This window comes from Salmo trutta, chromosome 38 (assembly GCF_901001165.1).
Source record: "Salmo trutta chromosome 38, fSalTru1.1, whole genome shotgun sequence".
Classification (NCBI taxonomy): Eukaryota; Metazoa; Chordata; class Actinopteri; order Salmoniformes; family Salmonidae; genus Salmo; species Salmo trutta.
In genome coordinates this window covers 16,375,480-16,402,782 of record NC_042994.1, presented here as the reverse complement: position 1 = coordinate 16,402,782, position 27,303 = coordinate 16,375,480, and the positions used below count along the sequence as shown (strand labels likewise).

Below are 27,303 nucleotides of genomic sequence, written 5' to 3'. Positions count from 1 at the left end.
TGAAAGAGAGAGGGAGAGATGATTGGGGCGTTGTCTGGTAAGAACAGGGCACTGGACACACACCCACCGCTCTGCTGTGCCTGTCAGATAAGCCAGCGGGTAGCCACAAAGGTTAAGCAGCCCAACTACAGAGAGAGGCCATAGCAGTTGTGTATATACACATATAACCCTCCACAGTGAAAAATGTCACCAAGCAAATCATGATCTCTCTTTATCTTTTTAGACGCTTCTACTATTGCTCACATGATTCACATGGTCTTTCGTGAGTGACGTGTGGAATACAGTCGCGCTCTTGATGAATGCACATCGAATAAACAAACAAATTGGTGGTGAACTTAGCAATTCAGATTTGTTTTACAGATTGTGTACAATTGATAATTCTCCATCTATTTGGACTTGAAACTCAGAATGAACAGATTGTGTTGTCTCTGTCCATGCCGCCCGTGTGGGCTGGATGTGGGTCATGGAAGCGATGCCTTAAACGTGGGTACTGTAAATTCCGGACTATAAGCCGCAACTTTTTTCCCAGGCTTTGAACCCTGCTGCTTAAACAATGACGCGGCTAATATATGGATTTTTCCCGCTTTAAATGTTTTTTTTTCTCAAAAAAAAACACATTCTGTGACGTGCTCAGTTTTTTGGCGGCATGAAGCTTTCATTGGACCAATGAAATTGCCGAACGGGTTAAGGTCAAACAACTTTTTTGTTTACTGTTTAGATTAAATCGAGCGCTCTCAAACTTCCCATCATTCTGATTACGGTAGTCATTTTGTCACCCTCATCATGGCAAAGACACGGAGAAATGCATATGATGCAGCTTTCAAATTGAAGGCGATTGATCTGGCTGTTGGAAAAGGAAATAGACCTACCTGCTGCACGGGAGCTTGGTCTTAATGAGTCGATGATAAGACGTTGGAAACAGCAGCGTGAGGAATTGACAACTAAAGCTTACTGCTAATTTTAAATTTTTTGTTACAAGCCGTGTTTCGTTAAAGCCTATTTATTTTTGTTACAAGCCGTGTTTCGTTAAAGCCTATTTATTTTTGTTACAAGCCGTGTTTCGTTAAAGCCTGTGTAAAGTTCATTTGTTTCAATGTACCGGTAGGCACCTGCGGCTTATAGACGTGCGGCTTATTTATGTTCAAAATAATATATTTTTTTAAATTCAGTGGCTGCGGCTTATATTCAGGTGCGCTTAATAGTCTGGAAATTACGGCAATCTGAGGAGACGGGATGGCGTGGGGATGGTCTCGCCTATGGGGGGGACAGACTCAGACCATCTTATTGATGCCTGATTTAACAAGAAATAGCCTTCGCAAGTCACTGCAGATCGATGATGTAACCCAGACACACGTCTACCTCCCATCCAGCCACAATAAGGAGAGAAGATGCACGTTGCCGCTGGAGTCCTAGCGCTGTGTTCTGTGAGACGTGCACTGTACCACACCAGCCATAATTGTGAGGTGCCCTCAATTTGATACCAACACAAAAGCCTTGCATTTGCTTTCAGAGTAAAGCTAAAGATTCATTGAAATGTAAATTCAATACCATTTAATATTCTATAAGGATTTTTCAATTTACTCCTTAAATGGAGTTGAAATGGAACTGACCCTAAGTTGGGGAGTAGTGAATCTCGCAAGCTTGCATCATAGTGATGCTTTTTCATAGAGACGTCTACTCTAGATGCAGTCATTTTCAAGTCACGAACTTTGACCCCTTTGAATATTTATCGTTGGGTTTGTGATGAGTATGCTGTGTCATTTGAAAGCACCTGTAGCTGTCGCATATTGATGATGTAAGGGACAGTTGTGAATAGGGGCCTGTCTCATTTTGATGATGTAATGTCAGAGGGGACAGTTGTGAATAGGGGCCTGTCTCATTTTGATGATGTAATGTCAGAGGGGACAGTTGTGAATAGGGGCCTGTCTCTGTTCCTTAAAAGGGCTTGACAGCCTATTTTCCCTCGGCCACAGGTTCTGCAGTTAATATGCAAATCTGTGAATAATTTCCGGAAATTTTTGTTCACCTGGACATTATGCAAGCTGTGTTGCGCGCGCGTACGCGCGCACACACACACGCACACACGTAAATCATAGACTCACACAACACACGGTCTACTCGTCAGAACTGATCTGTTATGAACATGACAACCCCACTAAAGACATGTTCTTTTGAATTGACCAAGAACTTCATTTGTTTGGTGTTGCTGCCTACAATAGCCCTTTTTTAAGTGGACCATGATTTATTAATTTATGCTACAGTACATGATTTGGAGTCATATCTACAGTAGTGGGTGGTTTCATAATCGAATTCTGAAAGTAGGAGCCTTTCACATGAAGATTCTGTGCAAGATTGGACTTTTATTTAACCTTTTTGACAGGGAGTCTTTTCCAGATGAGCACCTCAATATACATCAAATTACAATAAACACATTAAAATACACGTTATTGTACACAACAAAACACAAAAAGCAAAACACAATCATAAAAAATACATTTTTCAGTGAAAAGAATGTCTGAAATACCCTGGAGGCACCAATTCCTCCAATTTTAAAGCATATTGTAGATCGTTCCACATGTAAGGTGCAAGGAAATTAAAGGCTGAATTACCTAGAAGAGTCTCCAGAGTTAACCAACCTTGTGAACGGGTTTGATAACTTGTCATTTTAAATCTTAACAGTGATGTTAGGTAAGTCGGAAGTTTGTGGAGCAGGGCTTTGTAAACAAAAAGAGCATAATGATGTGATCTACATGACGTGTGTGTGTGTGTGTGTGCGCATGCGCGCGTTGTGCACTAGGCATTTCTTGAAATAATGACTTAAGTCGGCGTGCGAGCGAGTGTGCAACCAAGTGTTCGAGAGTCAAGATAAAGTGTATTATGAGAACACGTCCGTATATGTCCATGCCACTCACATCACCCCCCTCTCCTCCCCTCTAACAGAAAGTTCTGGGAGAAGTTCATCTCCATCTGCCACGAGAACACCAGCCTGCACGGCATCACCTTTGAGCAGATCAAGGCCCAGCTGGAGGCCCTTGAGCTCAAGAAGACCTACGTGCTCAACCCGCTGGCGCCCGAGTTCATCCCCCGCGCCCTGCGTCCCCAGCTGGCCCAGCACCCCCATCATCACCAACACCATCACCAACACCCACACCCCCAGGGACACACGGCCAGCAAGCAGCCCGGGCCCCAGCAGCAGCAACAGCGGTCTCCTCCAAAGGTAAGTGGGTTAAGCCTGGGGGAGGGGTGGCAGAGCAGCTGGGGGCTATGGGTCTAGGGGCTATGGGTCTAGGGGCTATGGGTCTAGGGGCTATGGGTCTTGGGTGTGGTGGTGTAAATGGATACTGAAGGTTGGAGGTACTGTGCATTGATGTCTTGATTGTACTGGTTTTTGCCAAGAACTGCAACGCTGCTGGGTTTTTCACGCTCAACAGTTCCCCGTGTGGTCCACCACTCATAGGACATCCAGCCAACTTGACACAACTGAAGGAAGCATTGGAGTCAACATGGGCCAGCATCATGTGGAACGCTTTCGACACCTTGTAGAGTCCGTGCCCCAGCTAAATGAGGCTCTTCTGAGGGCAAAAGGGGGTACTCCTAATGTTTTGTACACTCAGTGTATATTAAGCTAATAATGATGAGAGCTGGGGCTGGCACAATTACTTTTTAACCATGTAACCGATGGTTATGGATGAAGACCGTCATGAAAATAAAATAACCATAACTGTTGGATACATTTTGTTGTGTGGAACAAAAAGCTGATTGAAGACAGGACGTCCGGTCATTTGAGTCCGTTTCTGCTGTAACATGGACTTTACAACATGATGAAACTTTGTTGCTCGTTGCTGAAACAATCAAGGTGTTGTAGCAAACAAGTCTTTGTTTGCCTAGGCAACGCCCCCTTCCTGCAGCAGCACGTGCAGTCAAGAGAGGAGGAGAAAATGTCAGTCTTAACAAAAATAGGATAGGACTGGCCACTTCAGAGCCTAGTTCCTCTCTCGGTTTCTTCCTTGGTTCCTGCCTTCCTAGGGAGTTTTTCCTAGCCACCATGCCTCTACATCTGCGTTGCTTGCTCTCTGGGGTTTTAGGCTCCGTTTCTGTGTAAGCATTTTGTGACAACTGCTGTTGTAAAAATGCTCTATAAATACATTTGAAAGAGAGATATACAGACATGCACAGTATGTCGTTTGATAATTTTTTTTGGGGTGGGGAGGGGGGGTGAAATTCCATGACCGTCACAGCCCTAATGAGAGGGATGCATGGCTCTGGCTATCAGTGTCTTTGTCTTGGTGGTAGTACAAGAGTACACTCAGAACTCACATAGTCATTGGTTTTAGAGCTCAAGGAATTTATCATCTTTTCAATTCAATCAACTTCAGTTCAATACAACGTAATTGGTTCCCTCGTGGGCCTTTTTTGGAAAACATTTCGGAACATTTTGTACTTTTTGTCGTTGCTTCAAGAGTAGTTTCCTCATTTAAGTCCTCTAGGTAGTTGTCATTTATTATCGCAAAACCATGTTTTTCTTTTCCAAAGTGGGTTTCGAAAAGACGAGAGAATAACCGTTTGAGTTTGCACGAGTGCGTCTGCTTTTTTTTTTTTTAATTGTCTCCCCCTGTGAAAATGTTAACTGTTTTTCTCTTGTCCTCGCTACTGGCGTAAAGGTTAACTAAATCACCACAGCTGCCAAGCCCCTGTATCGCCCACTGGGTCTAATGAGGTGGATATCCACATCACACACACATGCACACAGTCACGCGCACTTCCCTGTGCATACATACACGGTAACACCGACAAGAGCGCGTACTGGCTCACACACACACACACACACACACACACAAAGTGGGTTGGTTACAGGCTTTTACTCTTTAAAAAGAACTACTACTCCATACAGAAAGGTCAGTAGTAAGTCTCTGTCTCCTGCCATGTAGGGCTGGGCGGTAAAATGTTTTTTTGGGGGTTACTAAATAGAGGAAATTAATGCAGGAAATTTAAGAAATGTGTAAATGTTGGAATTGAACAAAAGACTAATCAAATGGATAACATTGGTGAAGTACCCGAGTTTGAGTCTACCAAAGAGGATTTTGCATCTCTTATAAAAAGTCCTGCAAATAAGACCACTTCATTGTCATTTTTGTCCTATTGTTTTTTGGTTGGTTTGGTTGAACAGTATAAAGCAATCGGAAAGGAGAAAGCCTATTAATTTGTTGCTATGCACTAGAACTTGTATTATTCACGTCAAAAATGAGAATATTACCGTCATAATGTCAAAAATGAGAATATTACCGTCAAATGCCGTCACAATGTCAAAAATGAGAATATTACCGTCAAATGCCGTCACAATGTAAAAAATGAGAATATTACCGTCAAATACCGTCATAATGTCAAAAATGAGAATATTACCGTCAAATACCGTCATAATGTCAAAAATGAGAATGTTACCGTCAAATGCCGTCATAATGTCAAAAATGAGAATATTACCGTCCAATACCGTCATAAATGAGAATATTACCGTGATACTGTATTTTGGCCATATCGCCCAGCCCTACTACCAGGTGTGACATGCACCAACACCTATACACACGCTCTTGTATACACCATGCTGGCGTTGCAAACACCATGCTCTACCAACTGAGCCACAGGGAAGGCGTATACACATGCGCAAATAACTTGCTGTAATAAATCTTATGTTAAAAGGCGACTGATAAAAGCATAATCTAGAGGCGCTGCTGCAGTACAAGGAAACGTGCCCAGTCAGACCTCTTCGACCAAGTTTGTTTGCCATCTTGGATGAGCAGACTGATAGCCGTGTGAGCCCATCTTGATCAAGTGTGCATCTGATTTTGCTGTCCCTTTGCGTAGACTCGTTCCGAGCTCCCAATATCACTGGCCCAATATGGCCAAGCAGGAAATGCTGCTGCCATCACCCGGTGTCCCCTGGTCTGAAGGTGTCCTCCAGCTCTGTCTCCATCTCCCTCACTAGCCATGTGGCACTGGTCATCTGGCCTGGCATAGACCTAGAAGAATCGATGCCAGGCAGATGCAATGGAGCTATCATTAGCCACTGTATTGCACCTGTGACAGAGGTTGGCTTGGCAGGAGTGACATTGAGAGGCTTTGATACAGTCACCTCATGCTCCTACAGTCATCTAAAAAGATAGGGTTTACTATTGACTTCCATTTTTTTTGCTAGTCCTAACACACATTACATCGCTCATATTTCTTTATTTATATATGGTACGGCTAGATCTAGTACAGATGGACTACAATATCTCTGGCTCAGTTGGTAGAGCATGGTGTGTGCAACGCCAGGGTTGTGGGTTCGATTCCCACGGGGGGCCAGTACAAAAAAACAAATGCATGGTATGAAATGAATTCACTACTTACTGTAAGTCGCTCTGGATAAGAGCGTCTGCTAAATGACTAAAATGTAAAAAATGTAAAACCTCACCCCTGAAAATAACACATTCATATTTTATTTAAACCTCTATGAATATGCTGTATGTGGCAAGACGAGACGCATTATGCCAAGACAACCTATGCTATTTGGTGCCATATTGACTTCGAAGCGACTGCTTTTAAACTTCATACTCATTTGCCCTCCATATGTTCCGATGGTTTTTCCAAGGTAGTTTTTATTGCTAGTGTGCGCTCTAGGTGTCTGTCACTGAACTCCTAACAAATAACTTAGCCCTTATTCCTTGTCATAACAGTCGTAATGCCAACTCTCTAGCCTCGTAGGCTAGTAGTTACTACATTCGCTAGTGAGGGTCTCAATCGTCGGTCCAGGCTGTGCATCATTAGTCTCTCCTTATTTCAGATCATCTGCTGAATAGACTGGCTTGAAATCGAATGAACCCCAGTCCCTGACTACAGTTTGTGCCCCTTCGTTTGAACCACAGTTCCCTGTTTTCACCTCACACTTTTTTTAAAATAGCTTAACACAACTACAAGAAGCATGCCCTGAGTGTCTAAACAGAAAAAGGGGAAACCAAACCAGCCATCTAACCTATCATGAGGCGCATCCCCCAAGGGAAACCACGTCAACTGTTATCAGTTTAACACCACCACCTAGACGGACTGTGTGGCTCGGCTCGGCTACGTTAAGACACGCTGAAGTAGATTACTGCGTACGTTCCTCCGTGCATCAATAATACAACGGGTTAAAATCCACCTAAAGTCAATTGGATGGAGAACTTCCGTGTTGTTGGTCACATAACAATCAATCAATGTCAGACGTTGTCTGAAAAATAGATACGGCCCAATGTTGTGAGGGCGTTAAAATGGAACCTGGGGGCACGGAATTGCCTCACTTCTCTGTATGGAGAGCGAGAGGTTGAGGAGTAGAGATGGAGAGAGAGAGAGAGAGAGAGAGAGAGCATTAAGATGTATTGGTGCGTGCTTGTGTGTGTGTGTGTTTTGGATAAAAGTGTCTGCTAAATTGGCTTTTGTGTTTGCTTGCTCACTCCAGACAGTGTCAGTCCTCATTAGCCTATTAACAGATGAAAAAGGTGCGTAATGTATGCTGTCCTTTTTAATACAGTAATGATGTAAGGAAACGCTTCTGTATGCAACCATCAGAACAGCTATAGAACACCCAGTTCCAGCTGAATAGATTATTAAATGAGGCACGAGTATAGGGTGGCCATTTTTCTATGAGCACAGAATTGGTCAAATGATTTAAAGAAGCGAGGCGTCGGAAAATATGAAACCTACCACGTTTTGATGTCTTGGGGCCCGGTGGTATTTCTGCCCACATATGAAAGCCTACTTTCGCTAACAACTCAAATGCAGTATGTTTTGAAATGTTTTGACCCATTGCTTATTCTTTCTATCAGCGGTTTTCCCTAGGCAGGTCACGTTAGGTAAAACTCCTGGCCCTAGAATACTATAGTTGCCTCCCTCATGAATCCACACAGTGGCTTTATATTCTTCAAGCGCTGCAGCAGAATGCTTTATCCTCCAAGAATGTTGTTGCCAGTTAGATTCAACAGCGTTGGCTATTTAAAGCATTCTACAAGCGTTAACCGTGTAGCCGTTGTGACATATGTGGGCCACCGCGGACCTTACGGTGACCGCTGCCTGCCCGCCTTGTCGCATAGGGAGCCTCGCCCTCCTCCACTTACCCCCTCCATCCCTCCCCCTCTTTTTCTATGGACTTCTCTCGCTCCAGCGCTTTCTAAGGATGCCTCCCTCTCTCTTCTCTTCCAGGGGAAAGGTCAACATGCGAACCACACGGAGCACTTCCTACCTGAAGGATTTGGTGAGTGTCCATCTTTTCTCTTCCTTCCATCATCTACAGTGAGGGAAATAAGTATTTGATCCCCTGCTGATTTTGTCTGTTTGCCCACTGACAAAGAAATGATCAGTCTATAATTTTAATGGTAGATTTATTTGAAAAGTGAGAGACAGAATAACAAACAAATCCAGAAAAACGCATATCAAAAATGTTATAAAATGATTTGCTTTTTATTGAGGGAAATAAGTATTTGACCCCCTCTCAATCAGAAAGATTTCTGGCTCCCAGGTGTCTTTTATACAGGTAACGAGCTGAGATTAGGAGCACACTCTTAAAGGGAGTGCTCCTAACCGCAGCTTGTTACCTGTATAAAAGACACCTGTCCACAGAAGCAATCAATCAATCAGATTCCAAACTTTCCACCATGGCCAAGACCAAAGAGCTCTCCAAGAATGTCAGGGACAAGATTGTAGACCTACACAAGGCTGGAATGGGCTACAAGACCATCGCCAAGTAGCTTGGTGAGAAGGTGACAAGAGTTGGTGCGATTATTTGCAAATGGAAGAAACACAAAAGAACTGTCAATCTCTCTCGGCCTGGGGCTCCATGCAAGATCTCACCTCGTGGAGTTGCAATGATCATGAGAACGGTGAGGAATCAGCCCAGAACTACACGGGAGGATCTTGTCAATGATCTCAAGGCAGCTGGGACCATAGTCACCAAGAAAACAATTGGTAACACACTACGCCGTGAAGGACTGAAATCCTGCAGCGCCCGCAAGGTCCCCCTGCTCAAGAAAGCACATATACATGCCCGTCTGAAGTCCTTCACATATACATGCCTGTCTGAAGTCCTTCACATATACATGCCCTACTATGGCACTTCCTTTTAGAACACTGCATGAAGTCATAATAGGGTGTAGTCTGGGGAGACATGAAGTCAGGTTAACTGTTCTTTATCCATGACTGGGGGACAAGGAATTATGCACAAACAAACATATCTTTCTAGCTAGATCATCGCAGGAACTGTCTACACTTGAAGACCAACATGGTGCAATTGTTGTGAAAACGTCATGTTGTATTCAAATGATTAGAGAGATCTTATAGCCAAAGAAGTACCAATTGTTTCAATATACAATAACATTATCTCATGGGGAAATTAGCTTGGTCCGCATAGGCACAAATAACACAGACCAAAACAATGGTTAGGTCTAGATAATAAAATCCTTCAGGATTAGCAACAAGACTAGCCACTGCTGTAATGAATATCACTTAGGAGTAGCAAATCATTAGCAGATATGAACTTTTATTTCCCTCTTCTCTTCCTCCCCCAACTCTCTCCAGTTCAACCCAACCCTGCGGTGTTGATGGGTAACCCCATCCGGGCGTTCACGCCGCCACTGGGGGGCACCCCTGGCGGCATGGGCAAGTCCCCCAGTCCCGTGCAGAGGATAGACCCCCACACGGGCGCCAGCATACTTTACGTGCCCGCCGTCTACGGGGGCAACATGGTCATGTCCATGCCACTGCCCGTAAGTATACTGCTACTGGGAATTGTAGTTTATTGTTGAGGAAAGACTCTGTGTGGGTTTTGGTTTGAATTAATACATTTTTGTAAGTGTATTGCTTTGAGTCAGAGTTGGAAGGTGTTGAGGAACGGGTTAACTGTGTGTGCAGAGCATACAGCATACTGTACACTCTTATGCATATGAATACTCGCACACACAAACTGACTTACACAGATCTTTCTACTTGGTGTTCGTTCTTGGTCTAAATGCACTGTTTATTTGAGTCAAGGAAAACAATACTTTTTTTGGTTGTAACATGATGAATCAGTCAAAGAAAAAACACGGACCTCTTATGCAATACTACATTTAATTCAGACTTGTCCGTTGGGCTTTGGTGTTATGCCGAGTTGTTAACGAAAACTCAGCAGCGCGTAACGATCGCTAATAGAGTGCCAAAATCCCCATAAGCTTGATTTCAACATGTTCCTTTTGTGTTTGGGCCCTCTGTCTACATCCCTCCTCATCCTCTGAAAACAAGACAGAGAACAACACATTAATTGAGAATAATGACTTCTGTTAGTCTGAACATTTTCAGCTCGGCCCGCAGGGTGAGATTTCACACTCGTTATTCCTCGTTCAGTAATGGAAAGAAAGTCAACTCTCCATCTAACCCAATCTAGGCTGTTTATTTCCCCATTAAACCATAATGGCACATGGCTGATAGAATGAGCGTTTTTAATCAGGAGGATGATTTGGCACGGCAAATGGCTGTGTCGACACACGGAGGGGAAGGCTGTTTTAAAAATGATGTTCTCGTTAAATAGATGCCATCCTTTTTTATGTTCTTCACCGCACTGATATTGCGTGTTTTTGTGAAACAAAAGTGAATATTTTACTATTTTCAGGGCCATTTTTCTTTATATTTGAGGATTTTCTTTGCGTATTTTTTTTGTAATCATTTTTTTGAAGATGCTTTTATATAGGAATTTGTTTATTCTATGGACCATGCAAACAATTGTAGAGTCTTCATTCCTTCACATACCAATGCCTCTTTTCTTTTTTTTAAACTTTTTTTTTGCCTCGTGCAAATGATGGATGGATGTGCTTTGTTCAAAATTGCCTTTTTCACAATGTTCATTTTATTCAGTATTTCTGCTCACTGTTGCCAGGCAGTTTGCATCCACTGCAATAAAGGGATATGTTTGACTCACCAGCTGGCCTGACAGGTGGCAGAGTCCAATCCAACATCTAACTGCTCTCCATCTCAGAAGCAGATAAATATTTTAACACACTGACTGTTTCCTCCGACCTGCATCAGGCACTGTGCTTTTCACATAGACCGTCAGCATATCGGGGGGGGGGCCTGGGTGGTTTGAGCCCTGAATGCTGGTTGGCTGACAGCCATGGTATATCAGAGATCGTATACCACAGGTACTCACCTCGGGAGTTTGGTATATGGCCAATATACAAAGGCTAAGGGCTGTGTCCAGGCACACCGCGTTGCGCGTAAGAACAGCCTTTAGCTGTGGTATATTGGCCATATACCACACCTCCTCGGGCCTTATTGCTTAAATATCTAGCATGGTAGTTCAGCGCGACGCATCAAGGCACGCTGCATTCACTTTTCAACACAGTATCTCCTGCAACTTGTCAGAAAAAGGTATCATTTTGTTAATTGGACTAGGTGCTAACATCACTCTTTAGGAATGATCTGTTTCCTGGACTTGCACTTATTTGGTTCTAGCGATATTTTTATAATTTATTTAACAGGGACAATGCACTGTAATCAACATTTTTAGAATGAACTTTGATAGAACATCACTGGAATTAGCTGACCTGCTTCCTGTCAACCCTATCTGCTCTGACTAAGCATGTTAGGTGTATTGATGTGTGTGTGTGTTGATTTTATATTGATTCGTATTGATGTGGTGTCCAGTCTGTCCCCATCCAGTTGCCGTGGCCCGGCTACCAGAACCGCTTTGCCATGGACCCACGCATCATGAGCCACCAGGCGGCCATGGCCTACAACCTGAACCTCTTGCAGGCCCAGAACCGGGGCTCGCCCATCCCCTACGGCGGAGTCGCACACCCTTCCCCCTTGGGCATGGGCCAGCAGACTAGTCCCGACAAGGAGCTTCAGGCTGATTCCACCAGAAACGGTGTGTAGCAAATAAGTTGTAGTACTTTAATGTGGAAATGGGTAGAAACTGTGTGAAGCACAGAAGCTTAAAAAGTGTCTGCATTTTTTTTAACCCCCTCAGGTAAAATGGACGGGTGTGCAAAGTCCGAGCAGATTCGGCTACAGACACCAGAGAGGAAGACCTCGGAGATGAAGGACAAACCGGTACGTTGTTGTTAACTCACTCTGTAGTCACCCTGTGGGCTTAGTTGGTGCTTTATCACAATGAGAAAAAGGACTTTCAATACTCTCCATTAAATCCTCTATTTAGCAACAATTCAAATAATACATGATTTCAAAAAGGAGTTTTGCTTTGCTCACACATTTAAGTATTGATATAGAGCGGTTGGTTGTTTAGCAATAAAAACGAGCTGTCTGTATACAACTATGTGGCAAAAGACTGGGTTGGCTTGATTGTTGACGGCATGTAAACTATATTTAGTTTCCAATGTTTATTGAAAACATAAATACATTTGCACAATCAGCACTTGTTTTCTCTCAAATACATCGTTACAGTTGTTGGTTAGCGAGCTAGCGAATTTTAGCCATGTTAGCATGAACGTGACATCAGTCAAAACACAAAACAACACATGGTATCAAGAACAGGATAAAACTAGCTGAAATGAGCCACCTGCGATTCCCCACATGGCAGTTTCTTGTCATCGTTTCTATCGATCTGGCCATACAGAATCACAACAATACACAGACTTCTGCCCGAGTGAAGCATCGTTTTCGTGACGTTGTCAGCTAACCCATTTAGAATTGATAAATGAATTGGTATCTAAGTTAATATAGTTGAATTCATTCTTTAGAATTGCTGTATGGCTAAATGAGCAATGTGATTGTAGCTCAGCTCACACTGTGTTCAACTGCTCCAGGGAGAGTGTGATCCGGGCGGTGGCCGGAGTCTGGACTCTCAGACAGACGGACTGGGCTTCCCCAATGCCATTCTCCACCGCAAGGACAACTCAAGCCAAAGACCCCTCAACTACCACCTGGCGCCCCCCAACCCGGCCTTTGCCCCCCATCCCGTGGGCCGGGCCTTCCCCCCACAGTACCCCGGCGTGTCCAGGCTCCCCTTTAGGGTGCCGTCCCAGCACCCAGGTGGGGGCCCGGCCATGGGCCAGCCTAACCAGCATCACTCGGCCCAGCTATCACCAGCCTACGACAGCGGCAGGCACAACCCCTCCTTCTTTGGTGGGGTCATGGCCTCCCACAGAGTTGTTCCAGAGACTGAAGAGGAGGGGCCGGAGGAGATGGGGAATTCCATGAGGTCCCAGATGGGCCACCAAGGGGGGCACCACCCGGCCCTGTCGCAGCCCAGCCGAGTTAACAGCTTTGGGGAGGAGAACCAGGAAGGAGGCCTGGGAGATGGGATGGGTGAGTTCTACCATAGAGTTCATATTCTACGAGTGCTACTTTTTTTTTTGTCCCCTCTAACCCGGGAGGTTTATTCAAAGCAAGGGAACAATAATAACAACAAAATAGCAAACAATCTGTAAATGTTGAATAATAAAAAGAAGCTAAAGAAAATCGTGCTTTTTCACGTCTGTAAATATGAAATACTCTTGTGATACGTGATACAGGTAGGTATACAGGTATAAATGTATATCTGTGTGTGGCGTTAGTCTGGACTGTGGTTCAGGAGGGGCCAGTTTGGTCCACAGACGGTCCCAGAAGGCAGGCTGCAGGGCCGTGTCCCGGGGCCAGTCCAGGTAGGTTCTTCTCTTGACCATTCTAGCCAGACGGTGGTGGGCAGACAGCTGCCTATGTGGGATATTCTCCAGGAAGACCAGGATGAGGAAGTCCCTGTGCTCCACCAGCAGACAGAGAGTGGCCAGTCTCAGCTCTAGCAAGCACCAGTTACTGCGCAGGAAGTGACGACTCACCACACACAGGGTGTGGCGGCTGCCATAGAGGCTCACTGTGATGTTGTCCACGATGTCCTTCCCTAGCTGGAAGTCCCTGCTGTGCAGACAGAGACGTAGGAAGGGAGGCCCCCTCTGTTCCAGGTTGGGCAGCAGCTGTTCCACCACCCAGCGCTTGTCTTTTCTACTGTACGACACAAAGGCATCATAGCAGTACCTGGGGTTAGGCTTCCGCAATGCTTCCTCCAGCCAGCCTCGGGCAATGTGGAAGAGGGCCAGCTGATGGAGCAGGACCACCAGCATGAAGAGGAGTGGGCCCAGGGAGGTGCAGAGGAATAGGAAAAATCCCAGGTCCAGGGTACAGTTGGCCTCCAAGTATCTGCCGAAGTTCTGGATACCGTTAGCATTTTTGCATATCAGCTCCGCTTCTCTGGCCTGAAACAAGATGACCTGGACTTGTTTTTGTCTCTGGGCCCAGGTGATTAGCCAAGCATTCACAGCTGCAGTACAGGTGAGGGTCTGCGAATAGCATGTACCTCAGGCTGGTCAGGGATTCTGGGAAGCTCTCCATCACGGTGAACTCCTAATCGATTCGCATTGCCAGCTGCCTGAGGGAGTGCAGGTCTCCGCTCAGATACTTCTCTAGACTTAGGATTCCACAGTCGATAAGGTTCAGGCGCTCCGGCCTAGTCAGCTTGTGGAACATGATGGCCAGCCCTGGCTGCAGGTAAATGTCCAGTTCTTCCAGCTTCAGATACCTCAACTGCAAAAGCCTGTTTAGGTCAGTCATGTCCATAAACTTGGCATAGAGCTTCGACTGGAAGTCAAACTCCTGCAGGGAGGGAAAGTGCTGCGAAGTGAGACCCACACAGGAGGCGCTCTGTCTTGGCCGTGAGGCTGACAGCAGTCTTGGAAGGACACGGTTGGGGCACAGAGTCGTGTCTTCAGCCAGGTGATAGGTCCCTTTTGAGTGTCACAAAGAACACCAAGCTCAGCTTTGTCAAAAAGGGAAACTCATCTTGGTGACATTCTTCAACTAATGTATCAAGCTCAAGTTTATGCTGGCATGAAATCCAAAGCCAACAAGAATTATCGTCTTTATACCCAAGCAGTTTCTGACTGCAGATGTGGTGTAGTTCCTGAATTTACGGTGATCAAATTCAAGTTGTGTGATTGAGAGTTTGAAAACCGTCTCACAAACTGACTCGAAGGAAATGCTTTTCTTGTCAAAGGGAAAATAACCTAATCTGTTAATACCAGGCTGCAGAAGCTGTTTCTGTACGTCATCGATAGCGGGTAAATACAGAGATGAGATGTTTTCAAGGCATTTGAGTGCTCCTTTTTCTAAATGACGTGCATTAGGGAATGTAAAAAAAAACGCCTCTTGAAGACAATAGAAATAAGGAAGCTCAAGAACAGCTCCTTTTTGTTTCAAAGCAGTTCTGGTGTCTCAAAATTACTATCCCGTCTGATGTAAAGTCCAGGCTCGTCAATGACTGTGACATATTGACAATCATACAAAACAAATCAGAGAGCTCCTGTGTACAGGTGTTGACTTTGAGTTTCTTCAGATCCCTCCCAATGCGTCTGGTGCCATCACCGAAAGCCTATAGTTATTAAATAGACAGTTCCTCCAGGTTAGTCAGGTTAGTAAAGGTGTTGGATAGAAGTAATGAATTGTAACACTTACTGCACTACAGAGTTTCTTCACCCTGGACAGCCCCTTGGAAGGTCTCAGGAAGAATCGTGGGCAGACAGCCCTGTTTGTAAAGGCTCTTGAGGTTGTCAAATCGAGGCAGAGCGCCAGACTGCAAGACAGCACCTTCTCTTATCTCAGAGAGAGAGATAAGAGGTTGAGGTCGCATACATCCCAGCACGAGGGACTGAGGTTGCCATATGGGCAGTTAGGGTCAATGAAGTCCCAATAGTCTTCTCATAGAGGATACATTTGTTACTCAACCAACCCCAGGAATCAACAATCCAAGCTGCAAATAGTCCAAACTGAACACCGAGCAGGCTCATCTTTCTTGTAAAGTAGACACTGGTTCAATAGAAAGAGGTTATGGTCACTCTATAGTTTGTCCAAGGAAATAAATGTCTTGTCCAGAACATTTGTCATTCAGTGACAAATAAAGGCCTGCGTGCAAAGAATGAAGCTCCTTTTTCCAATGGGACGAGACGTTGGTGAGATGGAATGACCTGGAGTTATTTCACCGCTGTGTCGGTTAGCTGTGTTGTAGCTGTTTGCATCTCCTCTTGATCTATTTACTGTATACATGTATAGCTTTTGCTGCATCTCTGCAATCTCTTCCTAGTCTGTTTTTTGTATGGTTTTGCCCGAGAGGCTCTGGGGCACAGATAAGGTTATTGGTCACCTTGTTTTAACTTCCTTTTCTTTAGAATCCTTGAGGTGGTAGTAGTGGGTGTGTGGTCTAAGGTCACGTTTGCATAACCGATGGTTCTGGGCACTTCAGTGAGTGCCTCCTGTGGTGGGAGATCCAGTCATCAGTGTTGCCCCTCACTTTTTGTTTAAAGTTGAGGCTGGTATCAATTTCACACAGTTGTACAAAAGGTCACGTAATTAGCTATAGGGAAACAACGTTTTTAAATTTGAAGGGTTCAAGTCACGGTTAATCCAGAGAAAATGGTGTTTGACAGAAATTCTTTATTTGAAATGGCTTTCTGAAAACAGCTTACAAAATTATCCACAGGGGCTCCCGGGTGGCGCAGTGGTCTAAGGCACTGCATCGCTGTGCCACCAGAGATTCTGAGTTCGCGCCCAGGCTCTGCCGCAGCCGGCCGCGACCGGGAGGTCCATGGGGCGACGCACAATTGGCCCAGCGTCGTCCGGGTTAGGGAGGGTTTGGCCGGCAGGGATATCCTTGTCTCATTGCGCGCTAGCGACTCCTGTGGCGGGCCGGGCGCAGTGCACGCTGACCAGATTGCCAGGTGTACGGTGTTTCCTTCGACACATTGGTGCGGCTGGCTTCCGGGTTGGATGTGCATTGTCAAGAAGCAGTGTGGTTTGGTTGGGGTGTGTTTCTGAGGACGCATGGCCCTCGACCTTCGCCTTGCCCGAGTCCGTACAGGAGTTGCCGCGATGAGACAAGACTGTAACCACTACCAATTGGATAGCACGAAATTGGGGAAAAAAAGGGGTTAAATAAAACATTTAAAAAATGATCCACTAATTGAGGCTCAGTGGTCTAAGGCACTGCATCGCAATGCTAGCTGTGCCAATAGAGGTCCAGGCTCTGTCACAGCCGGACTCGACCGGGAGATCCATAGGGCGGCACACAATTGGCCCAGTGTCGTCCGGGTTAGGGGAAGGTTTGACTGGCTGGGATGTCCTTGTCCCCGTCGGGCTCTAGCGAGTCCTGTTGCGGACCGGACTTCCGGCTTGGCTGGGTCGTACTTCGGAGGATGCACGGCTCTCGACCTTTGCCTCTCCCGAGTCCGTACGGGATGGGACAAGACTGTAACTACCAATTGGATGCCACAATAAAAAAATATATATTTTTGGAAAAATAAAAACAATTTGTCCACATACAATTTGTCCACATACAGTCTCAAAATGTTTTGCATATCAGCAATTACACTTTCAAGATATAGAACTTTCAAAATACAGCAAGTGTCACAGTATGATGCTTTTTGCAGCAACAAAATGTACCAACCCATTATAATCTAACAATCTTGCTCTCTTCTCCTCCCTGTTTCCCTTTCCCTACAACAGACCCCCTAGCTCTGGAGGCCCTGAGCCAGCAGGCACGGCTGGGCCAGTGGGGTGAGCCCGGGCCCTTCCTCCAGGGCGGTGTGGCCTTCCCTCTGCCCCAGCAGCTGGCCCATCTGGCCCAGCCCGGCCTAGCTCGCTTCCCCCCTCAGCTGCTGGCACGGGCCAACTGGAGGATGAGCGCCGGTATGGAGGACGAGGCTGGCGGACCGCCTTTCACCAGGTAACCTTCAGGGCCGCGAGCGGCTTTCCCTTTGTCTTGTTCTCTTTCTCTGTCCCTCGCGCTCTCTTTCGCTCTATATCTCTGGCTGTTTCTCCTCTCTCTACCTCTTACACCCTCTCTTTCTACTGATTTCGATTGCCTTTGGATATTAAGGGTATGTATCGGTCTTCGCTTCTCTGTAGGTTCCCAGGCCTACTGCGAGAGATGCCCCCCCAGGATCAGCCCGATCCCAGGGACCTGGCAGAGATGCAGCCCCCTCCCCAGTCCCGCCTGCTCCAATACCGCCAGGTCCAGTCCCGCTCCCCAGGAGACCCCTCCTCCCCCTCGTCTGCAACCTCCAACCACACTGGCCCCTTCCCCCCTGGCCCCTATCCTGGCCGAGACCCCACCAGCCACGAGCTGGACCTCCTCAATAACCCGGGTCTCCAGCAGCACCCGGGGAACCAGCTCTACAACCCCAACGCCTACCCCCACCAGCTGGGCCACTCTACTACCCCGCCCCCGCAGGTCAAGTACCTCCTCCAGGAGGCCCAGTGGCCTCACGGCGGAGCTGGCGTTGCTCAGAACCACATGCTGGCCCAGGGCCAGGGCTTCCCCTACGGGCTGCCCATCATGGCCCACCCCAGTAGACAGGAGCAGGTCCACCTCATGCAGCTCCACCACCAGCAGCAGCAGCACCACCAGCAGCAGCAGCAACAGCAGCAGCAGCAGGGTCAAGGCCCAGGCCAGGAGCCCTACCACCCCCTCTCCCCCAGAACAACAGGTGCCACCGCCCTTCACAATGTAGAAGAGGTAAGGACCATGCTCCATCCGTGTGTGTGTGAAGAATAGAGTGCTGTGACTATTATACTAGCATGCCCTGTCTGTCACCATTACTAGTATGCCCAGTTTTGTGCTACAGTATATACTGTCTTTTCACCTCATTTCCAATGATATGTTTTAACACGGACGGGTACATGCAAATGTATTTCAAGATTTTAATACAGAAATGTTTGAAAAAACATTTTTCTCACCATGCCAACATCACAGGAAATGGAAGCTATGCCTTTCTCACTTTCTGTAATTGTCTGTTTGACCTAAAAATGACTGAGAGAAATGTATCAGCTAAAGCGCAGCATATTGCTCAGAAGCTCTCCGTGGGAAAATAGTTTCCTCAACGTTGCTAACTTTGTCAGAGTAGAAAGTTAATGCCAGGTGACTGAGGACAGGAGATGCTAGGGCATAGCATGTGGGTGAAGGTGTGGTCCAGGGTTTGGGCCACCCTGGTCCTGGAGAGCTACAGTGGGTTGTTTTAGGCACCAAACGGAAGAAAACGGACAGGGGCTTGTCCAAAACTCAGTTTCATTTCCCAGTGCATAATGTTTTAAAACGTTTTCCGTTGCATGCCCTAATGAACACGACCCCAGACCTTTGGTCCTACCCAGCTGGGTCAGACCACAGAGTGAATAAGCATCCCTCTCCATCTTACTTATGTGTTATTGTCTAGCCTGTTCGATAACGTGGCAGCCCAGTTGACCTCGTGGCATTTTCCTTTATTAGATTTTAACAGGAAATTAACGTTATTGGAAGACTGCTCTTTTTGGATGCCAATATCTGGGCTGTATCCAGGTGAAGTGTTAGGACTTTCCAGTGGATGCGCTGCATTCATTTAGCTGTGATGCTGCGCCATGCCTGAAAATATACAGGTGCGTATATATATATATATATATATATATATATATATATATATATATATATATATATATATATATATATATATATATACCCCTTTTTCTCCCCAATTTCGTGGTATCCAATTAGTAGTTGGTCTTGTCTCATCGCTGTAACTCCTGTACGGACTCGGGAGAGGCGAAGGTCAAGAGCCATGCGTCCCCCGAAACACGACCCTGCCAAGCCGCACTGCTTCTTGACACACTGCTCGCTTAACCCAGAAGCCAGCCGCACCAATGTGTCAGAGGAAACACCGTACACCTAGCGACCGTGTCAGCGTGCATGCGCCCGGCCAGCCACAGGAATCGCTAGTGCGCGATGGGACAAAGACATCCCTGCCGGCCAAACCCTCCCCTAACGACGCTGGGCCAATTGTGCGCCACCCCATGGGTCTCCCGGTCGCGTCCGGCTGCGACAGAGCCTGGACTCGAACCAGGATCTCTAGTGGCACGAACCAGGATCTCTAGTGGCACAGGCCTTAGACCACTGCGCCACTCGGGAGGTCGACATACTTTCAATAATTTGTCCAGGTGCAACACCGTTCTTAAGGTTATTTAGGTCTTTTGTGCCGCTGTGGCAGTCAAACCTGCCTGATCACGAGAAACAGCACGCTGTCCTCAACTGTGGCTAGTCAGACCTGGAGAGACAGCACACCACCTCACCCAGTCAAGTCTCAACACTGCACTAGTCAAGTCTCACCCCTCCAAAGAAAAAAAAACATGTTTTGGGGGGATAACGGCAATTTCTTCCCAATTTCGTGATATCCAATTCCAATATTGTCTCATCGCTGCAACTCCCCAACAGGTTCGGGAGAGGTGAAGGTCGAGTCATGAGTCCTCCGAAACATGACCCGCCAAGCTGCGCTTAGCACCCACACGCTTAACCCGGAAGCCAGCCGCACCAATGTTTCGAAGGAATCACCGTTCAACTGGCCCGCCACAAGGAGTCGCTAGAGCGCGATGAGCCAAGTAAAGCCCCCACCGGCAAAACCCTCCCCTAACCTGGACGACATTGGGCCAATTGTGTGCTGCCCTATGGGACTCCCGGTCACGGCCGAACCCCAGGCTGTAGTGACGCCGCAACACTGAGATGCAGTGCCTTAGACCACTACGCCACTCGGGAAGCCCAATTTACTGTCATCCTAAACATTTAGCATTTTCACTTGGCTTAAAAGAAAATTTGGAAGAAAGTCCTTTTGGAAAATCACCTGAGCTGACCGTTTGTTAAAAAAAAAAGATGTTGTCCCTGAACCCCACACACACACACACACACACCCCTCCCCCCAATGTGACTAACATTTCCAGAGAAGAAAGGGTCTCTCACAAGGTGTTGGGTCAAACACTGTCACTCCCAAAAGGCTCATCTCACCACAGTCATTAACACCTCTGGATGGTGTTCTGGTCTGAGGGCTGTTCTGTTTTCATACCACTGTCCAATTTCGGAAACGGGTGTTTTCTCAACTGCTCTTCGGAAGGCTCAGCCTGTCCCCTCACGTGGCTCTCATCCCGTCTTATTGCTATTCCCATGAGTTTTCCAGGATTTTTATCATGATTCCCTGCATGTTCCCAGCTTACGGGAACTGTAATGGGTACTCTGGCAGAAGAGTGAATGTGTTGTGGAAGGGATTGACTCACACCTGCTGTTACTAGTTGATAAATAAGAGGAGCGCCGAGGAGGGATGTTGTGATTCCTACAGATATGACATGACACTGTGAGGAATAGGGATGATCTCTCAAAGCACCATGGGTGATTTTGATTGACTTATATTGTCTGTTTTTTTTTTTCTCTCTATCCCACCTTGCCTCCTTTCTGTATCACACCTGTCTGTTATTTTCTGTCTCCCTCTTTCAGTATGAACCCAGGGGTCCCGGGCGGCCCCTCTACCAGCGGCGGATCTCCTCCAGCTACCCAGACGAGGGATCCCCCGCCAACGCCGCCGCCATGGCCCAGCAGCAGCCACAGCCCTGCCCGGGAGACCCCCAGGAGCACCCCCACCAACACCCTCACTCCCACCAACACACTCACCAACACCCCCACGCCCCCTATGGCTACCCCCCGCCCGAGCTGTGGCCCGGCAACGGGGGTGGCCCCGGCCCGTTCCAGAACATTCCATGCAACGGAGCCAGCACACTCGTTCAACACCAACACCGGGATCTCCTAGGTACGCATCAGAAGCACGACAAATGACTTTTTTCTCAAACTGTGTATATATATATAATGGTTCGAGTGTAGCCTACTGCACTCATTGTACTTGGCAGTGCCTGTGTTAACTCTCTAGCAGTGGCAGAATAGTGACAGCTGACACCATGGCCAAACCGGACGCGCAAATTGATTTTGTCTCCCCCACACCAAATGCGATCATGACACGCAGGTTGAAATATCAAAACAAACTCTCAACCAGAGTCCTGTACTCCGACAATTAATCCACACATAAAACGGTCAACCGAATCGTTTCTAGTCATCTCTCCTCCTTCCAGGCTTCTTTTTCTTCGTTGGACTTTATATGGCTATTGGCAACTAACTTTCATAATAAGGTGCGTTACCACAACTGACCTCAGCTCATCTTTCAATCACCCACGTGGGTATAACCAATGAGATGGCACATGGGTATATGCTTCTAAAAGCCAATGAGGAGATGGGAGAGGCCGGACTTGCATCGCGTTCTGCGTCACAAATAGAAGCAACTTCTATTTTAACGCCTGGCCGCGCATACGCTCGTTGGAGCGCGTGAGCAGTGTGGGTGCAGTGATTGAATAACATGTATGTGTACATTTATTTTGCAACGCACGCGTCCGGTTTGGGCAGTGTCTGACACTCAGGTGAGAGCCAGTCGGGTGTTCAATTTCTGACAGTTGTCATCAGGGTTGGACCTGGTGAATACATTTTGAAGGCTGTTGGCCACTGTAAGGTTGACGAATTCGCATGCTGAAGTGGCTGTCATTGTCAATGATTCCAACAATGCAAGCGTGACAAAACAAAAGTGTCAGTTTCCTTTCTAGGTGCTCATTTGTTCTCCTGACATTGACAAGCAACCCCCAATGTATTGTATATTTTGGAAGTTGAAACTAATCTCTCCAACCATAATTTCTCCTCTTTCCCTTTCTTCTTCCTCCTTCCTACTTTTTTCCCTCCCCCTCATCCTTCTTCCTCACTCTCCCTTCCTCCTCCTCCCTCTCTCCAGTAGCTTCCAAGGCCCTGCGGCAGGCAGCAGAGGAGCAGATGAAGGCTGAAGCAGCAGCAGCAGTAGCTGCAGCCCAGCCTCCCGCCCACTCCCTCCAGCACCTCGGACAGTTCCCCCCTCTCATGCCCAACAGCAAGCAGCAGCCGCAGCAGCAGCAGCAAGCCCCCCCAGAGCCCGGCCAGGGCCCCGGGGGCCCCCAAAACCCTGGAAAACCCCCCACCATGTCCTACGCCAGTGCCCTCCGCGCCCCACCCAAACCCAGAGCTCGCCCCGAACAGGTCAAAAAGCACAGCGACCCACTTTCCCTACTCCAAGAGCTCAGCATAGGAAGTTCAAATGGTAGCAACGGATACTATTCCTATTTTAAATGAGTTTCACCCCTGAGAAATACCCCCTAGAAAAATATTAAAGAAAAAAAAACGTAAAATATAAAGAAAAAAAAAAGAAAAAAATAAGCTAATAATGGCAATCCTTTTGTGAAAAAGACAAAAAAACAGCTTTTACAAATTTGTTTCTATTCGTTTTTGTTTCCCGCTTTTTGTTTTGTTTTAAACTTTTATTTGTAACAGTCAAATCTTTCTTCTGTTTCACATATCTGACATAAAACATTTTTTTAAATATGTAAAACTTAAGTATATATAATGGATGCATTACTGGTATATACATACACATGATGTATATATGAATATATACTTATATTATGTACACTTATATATGTATGTAATGCAAAAAAAACGTTAAAAAAATTTACTAAAATGATTCTAAAAACAACATTTGGTTGACCACTTGGCTGCCTGTCTGTTTTCCCTTATTGAAGTTTTTTATGTTGAAGGTTTCTTGTTTTTTTTTAAATTTCGTTTTAAAATTTTGTGTGGACTTTGTCTTGATTTTCATCATAGTTGTGTTAACAGGGAAAAAGCTAAGTGGTCAACTAATTTCATATAAAGTATATGGAACATTGTATAGAAGTAGATACATTTTCCTCTAATCTGTACATATAAAGAAAATAAATGACTGAGTTGTATGCAACAGACATGTACCTAAATTCCTGTATCATGTTAGCATTTACGTTAGACTTCATTTGGTTTGCTTTTCATCCTCAACCTTAGACATTCTCACCTGAAAATCATCTTCAGTGACAGATTAGTGCAGTAAATGGGATTCTTACATGCGTACAAACATGCACATGCAAACACACACCATTCAGAAGAAAAAAAACGACTTTATTATACATTTATACAAATGTGTTGGTTTGCACGTAAATTCCTTTTTTCACTGGCCCTCTCCTCTCTTTTTTAAAAGAGAAAAATATAGGATAGATAATGATAAGCATGCAAAGCCACATCAAAGTGAGGTCTACTATTGTTTGATTCCAACTTGGAAAAACTAGTTTCAGAAAGAACCATGGTATGCTTCCTCTGCCGTTTTCATCTGAGGCCCAAAGATGGTTGTTCTCCTGTTGGGCGAATGGCTTTCCCTTTAGTCTAGTCGGATAACCACTGTCTTCGATGTAGGCGTATTGCGTGATAAAAATGATGTGGAGAAACTTGAGACAAACTGCATAAATTTGCGGATGGGTAAAACGTGAGTCATAACTAAGGCACGGCTGCTGAGGGAATCTGAAGGTATAGAGAGGGATCGCGGCCAAGTTGGAAAGATTTGTTTCATGTTGACTGAGATGTTGGGTCTACGTCAATTGTCTCCTTGTTTTTCTTTGACCCACTTCAGAGCTTTATGGTCATTTTAGAAAGTCTGGAGAGAAAGATCCTGTCACAAAATTTCCCAACATTCTCTGGTATTTCTGAAATCCCGGTTGGAGGTTTTCGGGAATCAGCGAGGGAGTAAGCAACTAGGGAATCGTCCCGACTTGGAATTCTTCAACCAGGATTTCTGAAAAACCTGGGAATTTTGGGAACTTTGCAACCATAGACTATTTTTGTGCTTATGTAGGACTTCGGCCCGAAAGAAAACCGGCTGGTTTAGACCAGTGCCATCAGTTACTTTTTGGTTCTGTCCTATCACCTGAGTTGTACTGGTACTGCAATACCACAGTCTTTTTGGCCGATATTCCATGTACTCTGTGTCATCAGCGGACATCACTTTTAGCTACCAGCCGCTTGCTCTGATTTAGATAGTTGCTTAGATGACTGAGGTAACTCATTCTGTCTGTTTGCCCTGGCAATTTGTCTGGAAATTACACAGGAAAAAAGATTCCCCTTTTTTTTATTTTGACGTCTCAAAATGTTTCAATTGTTAACAAATAAATGCAATCAGTGTTGGTTATTTTAACCACAGAGAGATTGTTCACTGTTTGTAGGTCTTTTCTGACATGCATTCCAATCAGTGAGGTATTTTTAGGGTGACACGCGTATCTGTGAGTGAAATCTATTTGCATTTTTGTAAAATAATTTGCAAACAACCATCAAGCTGTCCAATCTTTATACATTTGTATTAGTGTGCACACTCAAAAAATGAATTGCCAGTAGCATAAAATTATCATGACAGTTATTGACGATTATTATAAAATGCAAATTTGTGACTGATTTTTCTTTTGTGTAATAGCCATAGTTGTCACATTTACTGGAAACCATTTTCTCTCTTCATTAATAATTTGTGTTGCACCCTTTTCTCCCCCATCAAATATATATTTTTAATTGGTTAATGGTTTGTTTCAGTATATTGTAATAAAAGACCCTTGGATTCTAACTGGTACATTTATGTAACTATTTTGTCATTCTTTTTAATGTATGAGCCCGTCAATCAGAAGTATTTAAAAAAATATATATAATGTAGTCAAACATGCTGTCAGCTATTCAGGAAGCAAATCTAGTCGGAATTAAAAACATCTCTTAAACAGTTGAAATGATCATTAAAAACATTTACGGGGACTTCAGTTTATTTAAATGTTTGGTCATTAACTTTCCAAGGTCCAGATTCAAGAGGTTGTGAATTTTAGGTTCATCACAACAAAAAACATACTTGTAAATATGTGTTTTCTAGGTATTTACAAACAAGGCTAAAGGAGCACCTCAATTTTGAAGAAGCTGTTTAAAAGAGGAGGTATGCCCTTTTTAATTATGCAAATTCACAAAAATGGACATGGACCGTGTTGGCGGTCACAGCATCTTATAGTAATAACTTTTTAAATTAATTTTTATAAGATGGTGTCTGGCTGCTTTTACAAAGTTTATTTGTTGCAGGCATATAAAACATGTTATTTTACTGTAGAATACTTCATTTTAAAATCAATGTTGCAGGAATTGTCCTTGTTTCCAGTTTCTTCGCTAAATCAGTTTAAAAAATCTATTTTAGTTTCAGCGGTGCTTTGGTTCGACAATTATTTTTTCACGTAAGACTACATTCATTCTGTGCATGCCAAGATGACACGGCTTGTTTATATCCCCGGTTTTATCAAAGTTTATTGATTTGTGCAACAATAACAATATCGTGTTTTTGTTCTCTCCCTACAAAGTAACATTTTGGTATATTGTTTGATGTGTACAATGACTTGTGACGACATGAACAAAAAAGTATGATATTTTACTAACATGTCAATGAATTATGTAATGCTCATGTAAGAGTTGTTTTTCCTCCAAATTATTTTGCTGGGCGAAAGTTGCTCCCAGACATACGGGGCACATATTATAAGCTTTGAAAATCTTTGCAAAGAATTGGCTCTTAAATTTGAATCAGTTTTCCACAAATTAGTTGTTGGTTAATCTCTAAATTGTGCAATATTTATTCCTCACAATTTCTGCAGTGTCTGACCTGTATTTGTGTAAAATCCAAACCATAAGAGATTGAGCCATTCTGTGTTTGTTCTTAGTAATCTTGTCCAAGAGTAAGTAATAGGTCTGTGCTTGTGTCCGTACCGCGCCTTTTCAGGCCTTCATTATTGCATACTCGCTATCAAAATCTCAATTTTGTGCCGTGTCATGACTCGTGACCTGACTGACTTTGCATCGAGACAGAAGCTTTTAATTTGTTTGTCGTCAACAGAGTTTGAATGTCAGCCTCCACCCAGTCGCATATCATCGTGTGTAAGTTCTCCGAAAGTTCTTCGCTATGCCTTCATAAAACAACTAAAACAACCCTAACTTGAACAGACGGGTTTGTCTTGGGAGCAGCATTTAGCCCAGCCAGTAGAGAGCACTGTGTTCAGCCTTTGTAAAACCACGTCTCCTGTTGTCATCCATTTTGTCTCCGGTCTCCTCTGTTTCTTCCCCTCCCACAGTAAATCAATGGCACACCTGTTAACTGTTACCCCCCCACTGGACCCACACGAGTGGGCTACATAATGATGAATATTTCCCTTTCACTCTTTTCAATTCAATTGGTGGTGGTCGTGATAAAGGATTTAGACTTTGTTTCAAAGGTTTTATTTTCTTTTTTGTTTTTAAAAATTTGTTTCTCTATTAAAGTGTTTTTATTGAATCAGTTACTCCTTGTTTTTATTGCAGAGACGTACTTCAGTTGTTGGATTGGATGAGGTAGAGTTTTATTGCTCTGAGTCATTTCCCTGTGTGGAAAGGAAGTGCACACCATGTGGCTCAATGTCCCAAAAGGGACCGAAGGGTTACAAATCAAATCAAATTTATTTATATAGCCCTTCGTACATCAGCTGAAATCTCAAAGTGCTGTACAGAAACCCAGCCTAAAACCCCAAACA

At 45.0% G+C, this 27,303-nt stretch overlaps 1 protein-coding gene and 1 pseudogene across 2 annotated transcripts in view; one reads left to right on the top strand and one right to left on the bottom strand.

Annotated features, from left to right (window-relative positions):
* The window catches only part of LOC115178823 (probable helicase with zinc finger domain), a 65,829-nt gene extending 38,761 nt beyond the window's left edge, over positions 1 to 27,068 (top strand). Inside the window, exons 22-31 of one of the 2 annotated variants that reach the window (XM_029740168.1) lie at positions 2,941 to 3,217; positions 8,209 to 8,260; positions 9,580 to 9,767; positions 11,680 to 11,902; positions 12,005 to 12,087; positions 12,801 to 13,302; positions 17,524 to 17,743; positions 17,926 to 18,535; positions 21,305 to 21,614; positions 22,638 to 27,068. In XM_029740168.1, coding sequence (XP_029596028.1) covers positions 2,941 to 3,217; positions 8,209 to 8,260; positions 9,580 to 9,767; positions 11,680 to 11,902; positions 12,005 to 12,087; positions 12,801 to 13,302; positions 17,524 to 17,743; positions 17,926 to 18,535; positions 21,305 to 21,614; positions 22,638 to 23,005 — 2,833 coding nt within the window. In that variant the 3' untranslated portion in view covers positions 23,006 to 27,068. Of the gene's footprint in view, positions 1 to 2,940; positions 3,218 to 8,208; positions 8,261 to 9,579; positions 9,768 to 11,679; positions 11,903 to 12,004; positions 12,088 to 12,800; positions 13,303 to 17,523; positions 17,744 to 17,925; positions 18,536 to 21,304; positions 21,615 to 22,634 lie in introns of both variants that reach the window. The other variant, XM_029740167.1, reaches the window with a different exon arrangement.
* LOC115178825 (toll-like receptor 13) lies at positions 13,368 to 14,649 on the bottom strand (annotated as a pseudogene).
* Positions 27,069 to 27,303: the final 235 nt, after the last annotated feature.